This window comes from Eschrichtius robustus, chromosome 12 (assembly GCF_028021215.1).
Source record: "Eschrichtius robustus isolate mEscRob2 chromosome 12, mEscRob2.pri, whole genome shotgun sequence".
Classification (NCBI taxonomy): Eukaryota; Metazoa; Chordata; class Mammalia; order Artiodactyla; family Eschrichtiidae; genus Eschrichtius; species Eschrichtius robustus.
In genome coordinates this window covers 5,984,641-6,001,271 of record NC_090835.1, presented here as the reverse complement: position 1 = coordinate 6,001,271, position 16,631 = coordinate 5,984,641, and the positions used below count along the sequence as shown (strand labels likewise).

Below are 16,631 nucleotides of genomic sequence, written 5' to 3'. Positions count from 1 at the left end.
TCTCCTGCAGTCCAGCTCCTCCAAGGTTATTATTTCAATAGCAGGAACTTCTCTTTCCCTGTTTCCCTCTTCCACTCACATGTGGGCAGTGGCTCTTATTGACACAACTGTTTGTCTTGCTTAGTGCCACGAAGTTTAGCAACTAATCTTAGCCACTAAAGCGTCTTGCAGTCGCAGCCGCTGACCAGGACCGGCTTCTGCTTCCAGTCACAGCCCTTGCTGAGTGTCCATAAACTTGATTGTTTTCTTCTTCAGGGAAAGATAATCGCAAAGAAGACTTTTAAGAAATCCCTGTACCTAGCTCAGATCACTGCCTCCGGAGCGCCTCCCTGGCTCCTTTCCCTCCCGTGTCCTTAGCTGAGGTCAGGGCTCCTCCCAGGAACTGTCCGCCCTCCTGTGAGGGCACCTGCTGCCTAGTGGTGTACAGACATGGACGCCTGGCTCTCTCACAGCCTGTTAGCTTCTTGAGGGTGGGGGCTGTGTCTCCTATTTCTGTGGCCCCGATGTGCTTGCTCTGTAGTTGAGAATAAGTAAATACTTGTTGGAGGAAGTAACGAAGCTGTAAACAGGCTGGTTGCCTCCTCTGATGCTGAGCCCCACTGAGAGGAGGCTTCTGGGTTCTCTGACTTTCCTCAGTCTCTGCAGGGAGTGGGGCTGGGGGAGAGGCAGTGGGAAGGGGGCAGAGTGAGTGGTGACGCACGTCACCGCCCATGATGAGTGGTGCTGGGCCTGCGGGCAGGAAGGCTTGCTGCCGGGCAGCTCCACGTGTGTCTGGGAGGGAGGAGACCCTGGAACCTGCCATGATGCTTTTCCTTCTTCTGGCAGATCTGGGAATCCATCAGATCGGGGGCTGCTCTCGACCACCCTGTCCTCCTCAACAAGTTCCTCCTCTTGACGTTTGCGGTAAGTCCACGGCCTCGGCGGCATCTAGACTGCTGACTGCCCTGGCCAGGCCAAGTGCGCCAGGGGGGCAGTCTGCTCTCTTCTCCCTGAAGCTTTTCCCTTGTGTTAGTCAAGTCATGGCTGTTAAAGAAATGCTCTGTTAGTGGCCGGATGGTGCTGGCGCTTACCACTGATGCAGAATTAATTCATTCTTACTGATCGTATTGGTGGTTGTTGCCCGACTCTCATCATTTAGGATGTGACAAAGTCGGGTTCCAGAGCAACAGTTCATCATTGCTAATGTCTTTGTTAAGTTCAGCGCCACAGAGCTCAGTTGCTGGGTCCATCGACACGAGGAACAGGTGACGACTCGGGGATCTTAGCCATCCCCAGGTGGCTTCTAGATGAGAGGGGATCACCCTACATAGATTGTCCACACAACTGTTTTTTTAAGAAAGAAAAATATTTTATGCAAGTGAGACCTAATTTAAGTGAACCTTAAGGGCAGCCTTGAAGAGGAGAAAAAAATCACATTAGGGTAACATCTGCTGCCTAGGGAAGCAGGGGAAGGATCTGGTCGTGGTGATGGGGAAAGTGGGAGGAAGGTAAGGGCTGATTGTAGAAGTACCAGCTACATGCACACGTGCACACACGCGTATGTGTGTATATACATATATATGCATACGTGTGTATCCATATATCTACATATAAAACTAATTTATCCTTTATAATTATGTTGACAATATAATATTCTGTCAAGTGTATGTTCTTTAGACTCGGGGACGTCTAGGTTGTTTTCAGTCTTCACTATTATAAAAAAATGTTACAGTGAACAATGTCGGCCACGCTGATTTTCTTTTCCTCTTTATTTCTTTATAATACATTCTTTGGGGTGGGCATGTAAGCATACTGATGTTGACACGTATTAAGTGTGTTGGCTGTTTCACCCCAACTTCATCCGCTTCAGATATTAACCCTCTTCCCTACATTTTTCTTCTTTTTTTTCGTTTGCCAAGTTATAGGTCTTGCCTTCTTCGTCCCCCACGAACTAGTCCTCCATTTCTTCCTCATGCTGCCTCTCTGATGTACTGCCCAAGGCAAAGGAGAGAGAGACAGGGTCCAAACTGGAGGCGATACCCCGGGGGGCCATCTACAAGGAGCACATTTTCCAACAAGTTAAAATGCTTTCTGTGTGATAGTGGGGAGATAGAAAAAGGTTCAAATTCTTCAGGGGATTACTATGCCCAATTTGGCACTGATAATTTGTAAATTTGAGTAATTTCGTAAGGTCACTACTAGGATAAATATAAGCAGTGCTAATTAAAGACTTTTGGTTTTTTTACTTTAACATCAATACATTTTCTGTACCAAGAATTCTAGTTAGTATAATCTAATTGACAATTTGCATTTAACTGAGAAAATAGTATTAGCTCCCACTTAAAGTTTTAAGGCATTTCCCAGAGAGTCATTATGTGCATTGGCCCTGTTGCCCTTTCTACTGAGCATTCTTAGCCTGACTTTAAAAAAATTAAAAGTCTCTGTCTTAAAAAATCATCAGACACAAAGGGCTTTATGTTTAATGTAATCGAGATCCTTTGTATCCCAAAAAAATTCTAAGGAATTCAAGCCTTTTGACTTTTGAAGATGACTCGATGAAGCTTCTTAGAAACTGTGAAGTCCTTCATCTTGAATTGTTTAACCTTTTACTAAAGATCAATTATGACAAATCATTTAAATACAAAGAAGAGAGAATAATCTCTGGAGGTGTTTTCTGCCTTCCTTTCTACTCTTTTTAGGACTCAAAGGTACAGACACTTTATTAATTTCAGTTTTGCAGTTTGCTTTGCTGTTGTCAAAGGGAATTTGTTCTTAGTTGATCAATTAGTGGGCAGAATTAAAGACTGTGGAACCTATAATTACTAGACTTTTTCATCTGGACACACGTTTATGTGTAAGTTTATATTTAAAAAGTCATCTAGTATGACTCCATTTACTTGAAAAGCCCAGAACAGGCAAATCCATAGAGACAGAAAACAGACTAGGAGTTTCCAGGGGACGAGAGTGAGGTGAATGAAGAGTTTCTGTGAATGGTATTTCTAACTAATAAACCAATGGGGAGCTTCTGCTGTTGGGGTTTCTTTTTGGGGTGATGCGTATGTTCTGAAATTGGTGGGGATAGTGATACAACCTTGTCACTATAGTAGAAAACCACTCGTACGCTTTAACATGGCGACTTTCATGGTACATGAATTATATCTCAATGAAAAGTCATCAACCAGCCATCCCCTCTTTATTCTTAGCAAGATTCGAGAGGAAATATTAAGTAGCCAAATAAACTGCATAGTGGTCAGTGGTAACGGACTGGCTGGGAAGCTGTCAGATACCCACATAACCACGGGGTCCTCCCATGTGAGTGACTCGGGCCACACCTGGTGCAGGAATTCAGAGACGAGAGCCTTTGACCTGAGTGGGAATGGCATCTAGAACAGCCTCACAGGTCACTGCCCCTGCATCGCCTCCCCTGGTCAGGGGACAGCCACATACACCCCTGAAGATGTGACCTCTTATGTCATCTATGCTCCTTAGCTCGGAGAACCTCTTCTGTGACTCATACAGCTAATCATGTACTTACTTTATCTCTGCTCCCTGCAGAGACTGAGCTGCCCGAGGGCTGGACTGGGTTTTATTCATCTTCTTATTGTCAGAGTGTCTAACATTTTGCCTTGTACACAGCAAGTGCTTAGTTGTTGACTTGAATTTCACCAACATGGCATTTCTGAAAACAGCATTATATTATCTCAGGCATATATAGGTTATGAATAGCACATTTTAATAACTTTAATAGCATGCTTAGTTCATTCAGTTGTGAAAAGAGTGGTAACTGTTTGGAGGTCGTACCTCCACAGATGGCACACTATGTATGTGTGGAACCGTGGACAGGAGCCGAAGTGTTGGAAGGAGAATTCTGCTCTCCTCTCTGCCACTTAGTATCTTTGTTTTGTTCAGGCTTTTTCACCCCTCTCTAAGCTTCAGTTTCCTGTCTATAAAATGGGATGATAACAGTTACCTCCCAGGGTGATTTTGTGTATTAAACAATGATGCCGACAATGTCAGTTACTTACTGAATACTTCCTGTTAGCAAGTGGCCGATAAAATATATTATGTCTATCATGATATATTAGTGTGTGGTGCGTGGGAATATTTTTGGATGAACACAGAGTTTCCATATCCTATCATGAGTTCTGCTGGAGATGAGAATTTCTGACAAGCTGGTTGTATCTTGCGTGCATTAAATTTTTCTGTCTTATGTAGCTACTGGAAAGTTAAATTAATAGGTGCATTTCAGTTTAACCATGGGCGCTGTTCTGATATGTTATATTGCTTCTTCTAGGATCTAAAGAAGTACCACTTCTACTATTGGTTTTGCTCCCCCGCTCTCTGCCTTCCAGAGAGTATACCCCTCATTCGGGGGCCAGCGGGCTTGGATCAAAGGTTCTCACCACAACAGGTATCAACAAATAAAACAAAACGCAGGTAAAACTGGGTTTAACGTGCATGAATAGTTTATCTAGCTCATTCTAAAGACACGCTGGCACTTGTCTGGATGAAGAGGTGGTTCCTGTGGAATCCTCCAGAGCTGGTACTGGAAGCAGACTTACTTGCACAATGTCTGTAAGCACGTTTTGAAGAGTAGCGAGCAACACTCCTCCAGGTTCTCAGCAACATTTGTTGAAATGCTAAAAGCCAGTAGGGAGGAATTACAGAAACATTTTGAAAGACTGCAGGAATTTGCCAAAGTGTGGTCTCCACTCTCAGTGTGGGGATCATGAGGCAATATACTTTGGGGAGGGAGTCTTTGAAACCAAATAGGAGATATCCTCCTTCCTTTGTGCCAAGTTGCAGAGCTTCTGCATTAAGAACAGTACATGCAGAGCTAGTCTTTGCAGTTGAAGAAAGATGATAAGGTCATTAGAGATGGTTCCCAGGAGAGCAATGGAAATAATCAGGTTGGTAGAACACAGACCCTCAACCCCCAAATTCTGATTGTTGTTGAGGCAAAGATTGAGTGGCAAGATGACTTGAATTCATGAAGCGCATCATTCGCTAAAAGCCTGAATTCCGAAGCCAGGGAGAAGCCCTTATTAATTAAAAACAATAATAAGCTCAGTTACTAAGACAAGTCAAAGGTTGTGGTTTTGTGGAATTAATTTTCTAAGGAGAAATGTAAGTGGGAGAAAAAGAGTATACCTGGGGATTGACTGGTGATGGGTTTGAGGTTTCTTTTAATGGGGACAAAAATGTTCTCAAGTTACTGGGGTGATGGTTGCAAATTCCTGTGAACATGCTAAAAACAACATTGAATTGTGCACTGTGAATGAGTCAACTGTATTGTAAGTGAAGTAAGCATGTGTCAATAAAGCTGTTAAAAATTATAGAAAGGGTCAGGAAAAAATTCATCTGTGGTAGATTCATGCTTGGCTATCACAGGAGAGATAATATTTGGCTACCTCTCTAAACCTTTGTGGTGACATCTTAGGGAACCGGGAGCCATCATGCTGTTCCATACAATGTCCCTTTGTGCCCCTGTCTGAGACCCTTCACCATGCACATGGAAAGCATTATATAAAAGTGAGGTGGTATGATTTGGGGCGCTCTTACGTTTGTTTGCTGCAAAAGTGTGATTAGTCATTTACAGTCTCCTGGCTTGAAAGTAATACCTTTTATTTTATGTTAATTTTTAGCTCAGAACTAGGTATATAATTGTCTAGAGAATAACTCAGTGTTTCCTGTTTTCAGATTCAAGCCCTTGAACGAGCATATGATGATCTTTGTCAAACAGAAGGAGTCCCAGCACTGCCTTACTTCTTAATCAAGTATGATGAGAACATGGTGCTGGTTTCCTTGCTTAAACACTACAGTGATTTCTTCCAAGGTCAAAGGACCAAGGTCAGAGAAACTTTGAGTACCATTTTATTATCCAGTAAGAAAATCTGATGTTCATGTTATGATAGACCACTGCAAGATTTGTACTCGTTTATTAGGTTTCTTAAGCCCTCCAAAGAACATTTCAGAACATTTCTTTATCTTTACCCTCTTCCACCCCTGCAGTTCCCAAATCAGCTCCTCCGCCAGATTTTCTTAGCTCTGTGGCACCTCAGAGTAATTTTGGATTCCTCACTTCCTCTTGGTGGTAAAGTTATTTCAGTTTTTCTTCCTGATACATTTTGTATCTATATTTCCGTTTATTGCCAGAGCTCCCATGGTAGTTCAGGTCCTGGTCCTCTCACTCCTGGACAGTGAGAGTCTCTCGCTTCCCCATGGGAAGGATCTCTCTCAGACCCTTCACGTTCCCTGTGTCGCTCACGGATCAAGAGTTCACGGTGTCTTCCTTCTGCCTCCAGACCACCTTGCCTGCCTCATCTTCCACTATTTTCCTCACAAACCATTGCTCCAGCTAAGCTTCTCTGTTTTCCACCAGACATTCCCCTAAGCAAATACACCTAGAACTTTTCCTACATCTCTCTTTGTCCTTGTGTTGTATCATCTTCCTGAAATAGGTCCTGCCTGTGGGGATTCTAAGAAACTCTCTCCCCTTGTTGAAACCCCGCCTCCACGGTGAGGCCTTCTCATGGTGTGGCAGGTGTGACTGTCCCCTCTGAACTCACTGCCCTTGCCCCCTGACCACCCCCCTTGCCTGCTCCACTCACTCGCTTGCATACACTGCCTTTTGTGCTGTTAGACTGTAAGCTCTCAGAGGGCAGGGACCAAGTCTGATGTATCTGTGTCATCGTAGTGGCCAGCCCTTGTCCCAGGCCCTGAATACAATTCTTCTGAATGAGGGAAAGAGTACTGTGTCATTTAGATGTGATGAGATACATAGTAAGCCGTCTTAGCCATATCGGACCCTGAAAGTTCAAAATAAAAAAATTGGTGATGAGTATTATGCAGTTTTGAAATTAAGTGGGAGAATTTCAGTTGCTGTGTAGATATATCAGAGCTGAGAAGAGACAGGCCTCTCACTGGTGCCCTGACTCTTCCTTAGCCTGAACTTCAGATACCTTTTTTTAAGTACACTTTTTTTCTCAAACACATTAGCATTTTGTTTTTCAGAGGGAGCCCTGTTTAAATTGATGACTGAGGACTGGATTTTTATTAAAATTCTCCCCGCCACCACCACCCCAGGCATGTTCACGGAACTGTAGCTAAATTAGTAACCGTGAGACCAACCACTGATGATGTGAAGCCCAGTCAAGGACGAGACCGTGTTGTGACGGCAGGCGGGGCGGAGCGGCCCGGGTGTCAAAGCAGCGGGATTTCATGTTGTGTGTGGTGAACACGTGGTCCTCCCCAGAGGGCAGCTCTACTGAAATAACAATTTGCAGAGCACGTGACAGTTTAAAAGGGGCTTTCATGTACTGGGTCATGTAATAACTTGGTGAAATAGGTATTCTCAGTATCTCCATTTTCTGTTTGACAAAAATGAGACTCAGAGTCACACGGCCGAATTGTCTCATTCCAAAGCCTTTGCACTTTCTTCCATCCCATTCTCATGTCACTGGGGGAGAGGCGGTCCCTGCTTGACATTTGGAATCAAATAAGTCTGGCTTTGATACCCAGCATTGCCACCTCGTAGCTCTGTGACCTTGGGGAATTCGCACACCCTTTCTTCACCCGGGTCTACCTGTTCTGTGGTGCTAATCCTGCCTCCTACACGGCTGCTGAAGGTGAGACATGATGATGTGGATAAAATGCCCAGCATACAGCAGGTGCTCACTTTCTTTCTTTCTCAGCAGCAGCCAGTTTTTAAAGACCGGACGACTCTCTGGAGTCTCCTTTGAAGCGGTCTTGGCGAGTTTGCCAGGGCCCTGACCTGGAGGCCAGCCACTGGCCAAGTCAGACACAGATCCTTCGCTTGGTTAAGGTCGATCTCAGGAAGGCCTGGCATGGCTCAGCCCATATACCGAGCACCTCCTGTGATCCAGAAAGTATGAAATATGATTATACCTGTTCTTGCCTTCTAGGGGAGATGAGACATTGACTTGTGGAAAGTTAACTAGAAACTCAAGTCACAGAAGAGAAGTGCCAACGAAATAATATGGATGATACTTTTGGTTGTTTATCTGTGCACCTGTGCCCAGTCTTCTTGTAGACAGGATCACCAGAAGCTGTGCAGATTGGTGGGCTCTTAGGAGTTTCATGGCCTCCTGGCAGACCTCCCTTCTGTGGTCCTGAATGTCCCATCCATTCCCCACACTGCTGCCCAAACACGTTTTCTAACACAGAAATTGCATTGTGTCACTCTTGTACTTAAAACCCTTCTGTGGTTCCTGTTGACTTCAAGATAAAGTTAGAAATAATTAGCATTCGGCGCCTCCTCAAACCTGGCGCCTGCCTATTCCTCTAGCCTCACCTTCTGATGCTCCCCAAGATGCATCCTATGCTGCGGCTGCAACTGTGACCTCCAGACGCCCCTAATCCCCCCATCTTCCCCCATCTTCCCACCTTCAGTCACGCCTGTCCGTTGTCCTTCCTGCACCTGGCTAATGCCTCACCCCACCCCCTTTCCGGTTCATCACCCCTGGGAAGCGCTGGCGGATTCCTTGTACTGTTTGATATCCCTCTTCTGTGTCCTGGTAGCAGCCTGTCTCCTGGCAGTGACTGGGCTCGCGTGTAATTCTGGTTTGCTGCTTGTCTGCCTTGCCCGTATCACCGACCAGCCCGTGAGCAGCGTTAGCACAGAGACCGTGTCGTACCCCACAGTGCATCCTCTGCATTTAGCGTAATGCCAGACACTTAATGGGCACGTGGTGTGTGCATGTAGAGAGGAGAGAGTTCCTGTGGACAGGCAGAGTCACTTGTGGACTTGAGCAGAGCACTGAAGAAATGATTTCTGTGAAACCTACGTATCACTTCACTTGAGGTCACTCTGGCCTTTATGGCGTGGATCTTGTTCACTTGCTTTCACATAATTCCAGTTGCTCTTTCGTGTTCCTTGAGTCATGAAGTTTCTTTGAATTTTTTTTATCCTCTTCTTCCAGAAATAGGCATTGTTTTCAGTGTGAGCTCCCGCAGTTGTGGTCTGGCTTCACATTTTATTTCCTGCCTCCTCTTACCAGGACTTTGACTCCCGAGAAGCCACTCTTCCTCTGTGAGCCCTGGTGCCCTCACGGATAAGATGGAGAACTGTTGGAATCCCTCCAGGTTTCTCTCTTTTCAGTTTGTTTTCTCTTCTGGGGGAGTCTGGTGCCCACGACCCTAGTGACCACATTCTCCAGCCTGAACCTCCTCTGGACCCCAGACTGCGTTATCCAACCCCCTGCTGCCTTCTCCAGCTCCTCGAATTCATTATCTCCAAGCTGAACTCATGATCTTCGCCCAAGTCTGGCCCTCTTCTGGGCATCGCTGTCTCGATGACACCGTCATCCATCCAGTCACGAGAGCCAGAAATCTGGGCAGCCTGCTAGACACCTCTCCATCCTTTCCCACGCCCGTGTCCCATAGATTTCGTGTCCTAAACTTCTGTCGGTCTGCCGCCTTTGCGTTTCTTCTGCCACCACCCCAATCTGAGCTTCATGGTCTTTCCTCTGCTTTCCTGCAGTGCCTCCTAACGGGGCTCCTTGTGCTGCTCAGGCCTCCCCCGAGTCCATCCCCATATCACCCCAGGCAGTCCTCTGAGAAGCAAATCTGATCATGTCACTCTCAGAATGAAGCATAGCAATGCCTTCTCTCCCGTGCTCTAAGAATAGACACCGAATTCCTTCACGTGGCATACAGGACTCTGCATGGCCTGGCCCCTGTGTGGGTCCAGCCCCAAGTCCTTCTGTGCTCCCCTCAGGAGTGCTGCGTGCCCTCCTGCTGCAGGGCTTTTGCACGTGCCTTTTGCCCGGAACTCCTGTCTCCTTTCTCTTCTTCTGCCTCTTCTCTCCCCACCTCCACACCTCCCCTTTGCCCAGTGAAGTGTTCACTCTTTCTTCAGATTGAAACTTACTCATGATTCCTTGGGGAAGCCCTCCCTGACCTCTGTAAAGAGGTTTATTCTGCCCATAACGGGTTCTCATAGCGCTGTATGGCTCCTCTTTGTAATATTTAGCACAATTGTATTGTACATTTTCTTGAGTGACCTTTGATCTTCGTCTCCCATGTCAGCGTAAGCTCCATGAGGGCAGGTATCCTGTCTCATTTTTCACCATTGCATCTACATCCCGTGGTGTCATGTCTGGTGTGTAAATACAGAGGGGGACTGTGGGCATGAGTGCATGAGTTGTGAGGATTGGAGCTCACATATGTGAAGTACCTGGGTCAGTGCCCCTTACATAGGAGGCCTTCAGCAAGCGGTAGGTTACGCCTAGTAGGGCTCATTATAAGTGTCTCTTTATATGGTCTTTTGCGCTCTGATTAAGGCTATGTTGCTTATAAAGGCTTTCCCAAATTGTCTGTGCACCTGAAGTCAATATGTAGTATGAGTCGTAGACGTGCTTGGTGGTCTGACAGGAGACAGAGCATGGGAGAGGTGTGTGATCTGTTGTGGGTAATTTAGAGCAGTAGTTCTTAATTTGAGGAAGGGATGATGGTCAAATGTATAACCTCTGAGAATTTGGTGGAAGCGGTCGATCCTTGCCCACCAAAAAATAAGCATCTAATAGCTAACGTCAGGGGATCCACAGAACACTGAAACGCATTCCTGGATCCTCTTTGGGTCCCTGATTTAGAGGAACATGAAGGGAAGGACAGGAGTTAGCCTGCCCCGGTGGGGAGAGAAGGCTGTGGGATTGCTGCGATCTGGAGGTGGGTGGCCCATCTCTGTTCCCAGCCAGAGCTGGGACCTTTGCATCTGGAGGTACTGCCTATTCAGGTCTGGAGCCCCAGCTCGCTGGGAGGGAGTGGGTGCCTGTCCCTGAAGGGGGCGCACTGTCCACTCGGTCAGCAGCGGCTGCGGTTACCACGTTCTGAGCTCTGACTGTGTGTCCAGCACAGAGCTGGTCACTCACACGTGGTATCAGTAATCCTTCCAACACCCTGCAGAGTGAGTAGTATTGTTCTCATTTTACAGGTAAGGAGAATGGAAATGAGGCTGGGGAATGGCGGCCCCTTCACATGTGAATTATCTTACCTCCTATAGTCAGAATGCCTCCCACAGTGGGAAAAAGAACATCCACGTTTTTATCGGTAGCTCACAGCACGACGTGACAGAGTAGCAAGGCCAGATGTTGGGTCCACCTGCGACTTCGTGGGCTGTGACCTCTGAGTCTCAGTGTCCTCCCCCTCTTCCTCGTAGATGGTTGTGAGAATTAAGAGGTGATGGATATAAACAGGCTTTGTTAGGTTTTACTCACATGTTATAACTGTTCTCATTGTATTTTCTTAGAATACATTTGTCAGCTTTCATTTTCAAAGGAAAATGATTTTCTGTGGACTGACCTCCATCTTCCGCTATTCTATATAGATGAAATTTTGAGGTCCTGAGTCAGGCAGCCAACTTTGCCTTTACCAAAGAAAGGCACGCTTTCTTGCCTTTTTGGTTTTAACAGAAACCTGGAGAAATTAGGCATGGCCTGCCTGCAGGAGAAGCCCTTCCGGAAATTTGCAGGGTAACCGGTTCAGAAGGCCCCGGAGCATCCAGGAAGGTTTGACCAGTTCACTAATGATGCTTTCTCTAAAGTAAAGCTGAGTAGCAAGTGCATCTTTGGTTGGTTTCTTCTCGTTTCTTGGATGACTTAACGGTTGTTAAAGGTGATCGCTAGGGGATCGCTTAATGCCAAACTCCTTTGACTGTTACTTGTAGTTAAAAATACCTGTTGCCTTATGATTCAATAATCATATTTATGTGTGTCTTTAGAGGTATACACACACACACAGAAAACTGAAGCAAAACTTTCACAAAATAATACTTTGCTAGGGGCCATGCACTCTGTTTTCTATCCTAGTCTACCTTTTTGAAAAATGCTAGTTGAGACCCAGTGAGTGATTTAGGACTCACGAATAGCTCATCGCGTAGAGTTTGGACAGTGCTGTGTGCCCACTTCGAGAATACTGGCAGATAAATGAGCTGCACTTGGTGTGGTTCCATTCATTATTTTTATGTCCAGCTGTATCTTTCTGTTTTTAAAATCTCACAAAGCTCTTCAATTAAGTTTTTGGAATTTTTTTTAAGTAAACATTTTGTGTATTTCCTTCTAATCTTATGTGCATTTTTCTAAAGGCTAAGATTCTACTATATTCTGTTTTATTTTAGTATTTTAGCATAATATGAAACTCTACATTAACATCCTTTTTAATAAATTTGTATGATAATGTATTTACCAAGTTTTTGACATTTAGGTTTCTCATAATTCTTCACTTTTAGGAGCTTCTTTGTGCATGAAATCCCATACTCCCCTTCCCTTGTATTTTGAATTATTTATTTCCTTAGGAAAAATTTCTAGATGTGGAATTACTGGGTTAAGAGTTTGAACATTTTAAGGTTTGTAATCGGTCGTGTGCTGGTAAATGTTTGACAGTGGGCTCTTGGCGATGGGGGTACCCTGATTTTGTAGTGTCTGCTTACTTCCGTGGTCTCAGCTCTCCCACCATGGCCCATTTTGGGCTCCCAGTGTGAAGTCACAGGCTGCGGAGCTGGGGAGAGATTGGACCGGTCGGCTCTCCCAAGCCTTGGGGCCCCTCTAGCACCACTGCTTGCAGTAACTGTGGCCACAAGCCGCCGACTTTTTCTCCTGCCGCATTGAACGTTCTGTACATTGCCACACATTCGGTTGGCTGAAAATGGGCCTTGTTTAAGTTCTCCTTTCCCTCAAAGAAATGACTCCACTATGGGTCACGGGGCCACTGCACTATTGCAGCAGTTCTGGTGGTTACACTGAAACAGCCCCTGTCACTATCCCGTTGCCAGTCCTTAAGGAAAGCTTGCTTGATTGAGTTTTACTTCTTTCTTCAGAGCAATTATTGAAGATTAAATGTTTGGGAAATGTTTTGTAATTTTGACAACATTAGCCTTTAATTCTAGGGCTGTAAAATCTTTGGACAAGAGCAATAAATAGCGAAGGAGCAATAATTGGTCTGCTGTTAGCGGGGCTCTTTCTTCTCTTAGTGATCTCGGCATCTTGGCAGCCATCTGTGACATCGCCGTGCATTAGATATCTGAACTTTTTCCCTATACTTTTAAGACACATAATCTTCCTCGTGCATTTCCCGTTATATTGAGTGTTTGGGTAATAGACAGCCATTTGTCAGATAAGCATGTTTTTTGGCATCAGTGTGGAAATTTCTCCACACACTCAAGTTGACAATTTTGCCCTCTTTTCTTTCTCACTTTGTACTTTTTCAGCAAATTCCTGGGTGGATTGTAGCCAGATCATTACTGAACAACTTCAATGAATTGTATGCCCTCAGCCACGGAGAAAAGAGTGTTTATTTCATAAACCTTCTAAACAAAGGGTTTTTTTGCAATGACATTTTGTTTCTTTCTGCTGATGTATTGTAAAAGGAAGAGATTTGCCCAAGTTCACACAATGAATTTGTGGCAAAGCCAGTTCTAGAATCCAGATCTCCAAGCCAATGGTTATTTCTGACTGCCAGTTATAAAATCTGTTTACCCATATAGTTAAACTGGCTTACCCAGCCTTGTGTGGACTAATTCCTAAAATGATTGAGGTTCCGGATTTGGTTCCTAAAGCACTTGAAGATCTTGGAGTCACTTTTGAATCATCAAAGGAAAATTAAATGGTATTCAGCCTAGTGTCGAATGGATTCTGTCATTTTCCAGTCCGGGTGCTCGCTCTTTGTACCCAAGCGTGCCTCATGTGGGTAGGAGAGTTACTTTAAGGCATTTTCAAGCCGACCTTCCTTTACGAGTAAGTGATAAATTTCCCTTTAGTGGTTCATTCCTTCTCTGTAGCTCATTTTAGGTCAGGTTGCTCTAAGAAATTTATTCCTGGTCTTCTCGAAAAAGATTTTCTTTTTCTTATTACCTTCCTGCCTCATTGCCTTTGTATTTAGTGGCAGAAATATGCTCATTCTTTGAAATTAGGCATCCACTTGTGGTATCTAAAGTAACGTTCTAATTTATATAATTTAAACATCATTTAGTCCCAACTCTACAACTGCAGATGGTAAAACCTAGATCCAGAGAATATTTGATAAACTAGAACTTAGCCTCCTTTTTCTCTGCTGGTTAAGAAAAGATAACCTTGAAACTGAAGGTAGGTAACTGTGTAAGGGTGACAGACTGAACTGAACAAAGACGTCAGTGAATCTACCACAATAGAGTTTATTTCTATTGTTGTTACAGTTACCATTTGTTGAGCGCTTGTCTTGCTCCCAGTCTCTGTGGTAAGTGCAGGTAGGAGTTACCCTCTAGATGAGAAAATTAAGGCATAGAGAGGTGAAGTAAATTGCTGAAGGTCAAATGAGAGTAAGTGACAGGACATTAGATAAGAGCCTAGGTTTATGGAGTCATACTTGAAAACTGAAACTCACCATCTCTATATGAATGGCATTTCCTGGATTGATACTATCTGGGTTCTTCCCAAATAAAAATTGAAGAGCCTTTAGACACCTGGTAAGATTGAGCCTTAATAGAGACTGTGTTGTTTTGTAAGGTATATAGGATTTTTTTTCTCTTTAATGGTCTATAAAGCTCCATAATTCTGGAGCTAGAAGGAATCCTTTGAGATGAAATTATTTTACTGCTTCGTTTTACAGGTGAGGGAAGACCTTCCCCAAGGTCTTAAAATCAATTAGCTGCAGGATTAGAACGCATGCCCGCTGGCGCCCCAGCCAGTGCTTTTTTCACTGCGTCAGGCCATTCTCTTCTCTTCTCTTCTCTGCTGGATAACAGAGAGGTAAATGCCTTCGGTGAATTTTTTAAAATGTGAAGTTGAAGCAGTGATTACTTAATCATGTAGTATGCCTGGCAGATGCCCTCTGTCACAATCGATAGAGGGGAACAAAATAAAAAGGTGCCCCACGTGGTGGCGGTGGCCAGCTGGACCAGAAGAGCTCCAGGGAGACAGTGTCTCCATTCAGAGGGAGCGCTAGGCTAGAGGCCTCATTCTCAGGACTCTCTTGCTTCTCATAGGAACCTGTCTCTTAGACCATGCTCTCACCTTCTCACCCAGGAGAATCCCAGATGCATTCTGTTGTCATGTCTCCTTCATCAGCTCTGGTCTGTAGCAGTTCCTCAGACTTTTTAGTGACCTTGACCTTGACAGTTTTGAAGAGTACTGGTTCAGTTATTTTGGTCTAATGCCTCTTAATTTGGGTTCATCTGATGTTTACTTATGATTAGCTGGGGTTATTTTTGGAAAGAATACCACTAAGGTGAAGTGCCCTTGTCATCATTATATCCAAGCTACCTGATACTTACATGGCATCCCTGATGGTCTTGAACTCGATCACTTGTTTAAGGTAGAATTTGCCAGCTTTGTCCACTGCAAAACTACTATTTTTTTCCTTTGGGAGCGAGTCACTAAGTCGAGCCCACACTCAAGGAGGAGAACGATTCAGCTCTACTCCTGGAGGGGGAGGTATCTACATATGTTGTTTGGAAATCTTCTGTAAGGAAGATTTGTCCCTTCACCTTCGTATTTATTTATCTCATCATTTATATCAGTATGGACTCATAGATACTTGTTTTATACTTTAGGTTATAATCCAATACCACGTTATTTATTTTGTTGATCAGATTGTCCCCGCCTTGGCCATTGAGAGCTCTTTCAGGTGTCTCGGGTGCCCACTTGACATGCCCACCGTCCTTCTGTTTATTGAGCACTTCCTTACTTTCTGGTGTAGAAGGTGCTTCAGGCTCATCTTGTATTTTCCTTGCTGCAGCCCTAGAATTAGCCACGTAGCCGTGGAGCCCTGATTTCCTTTTGCAGGAGAATGGTATTTAGAAATCAAGATCTCATTGTCTTTTGAGAGGAAGGAGACAGAAAAAGTGAAAGATGTTATGTATAACGTACAGAGGGCTATGGAAGCAGGACAGGGTGACAACCTCCACCAGGGGCAGTCTTCACTGAAGACATGGTGTTTGAAGTTCAGTTGAGTTTTCCAGTTGGAGATCAGGGTTGGGGGAGCTGGAGGAGGGAGGAATGGGAGGAAATATATGTTAGCAATATCAAAGACATCCGGCTTTTTAATTTGGTCTCACTGGATTTACAATGGTAGTGACCCTTCCTTGATTTTCTCATTACATGAAAATTAGCAATTTTCGCAGATGATGTCTCTTTGTGAGAGGATTTTCTCTGTGTGAGCCCTGACAGTTGACTGCCCTTCCTCCCTCCCGGTTTTCCTTTCAGTCTTTCTTCCTTCTGAATGTATCTAGTTCCTACTCTCTGCCAGGCCCAATGCGAGGCACAGGGGGCGTGCAGAGAAGAATCTGACAGCCCCTGCCATCAAGAAGTTCTCTTGTCTGGTGTGAGGTCCTTTGGCTTTCTTCTCTTGCCTCTAGCCCTTCACCAAGCGTCTAATTGTTGATGCTTTTGCAAAAGAGCATAAATAGGAAAGAGGAGGGATTAGCAGTGTTTGTGTTGTGAATGTGACATGATACTTGCCTCACTCAGAAAGTCTTTTCTGTTCACAGATAACTATTGGTGTATATGATCCCTGTAACTTAGCCCAGTACCCTGGATGGCCTTTGAGGAATTTTTTGGTCCTAGCAGCCCACAGATGGTATTTACGTGTGTGTGTGTGTGTGTGTGTGTGTGTGTGTGTGTGTGTCTGTGTCTGTGTCTGTGTCTGTCTTTGTCTATATG

At 44.7% G+C, this 16,631-nt stretch overlaps 1 protein-coding gene across 6 annotated transcripts in view; it reads left to right on the top strand.

The window, feature by feature from the left end:
* ATG7 (autophagy related 7) overlaps positions 1-16,631 on the top strand; it is a 333,153-nt gene that overhangs the window by 115,983 nt on the left and 200,539 nt on the right. For all 6 annotated transcript variants that reach the window (XM_068559086.1, XM_068559084.1, XM_068559085.1 and 3 more), the window contains exons 5-8: positions 826-903; positions 4,274-4,390; positions 5,680-5,829; positions 16,460-16,548. In XM_068559086.1, coding sequence (XP_068415187.1) covers positions 826-903; positions 4,274-4,390; positions 5,680-5,829; positions 16,460-16,548 — 434 coding nt within the window. The remainder of the gene's footprint in view (positions 1-825; positions 904-4,273; positions 4,391-5,679; positions 5,830-16,459; positions 16,549-16,631) is intronic.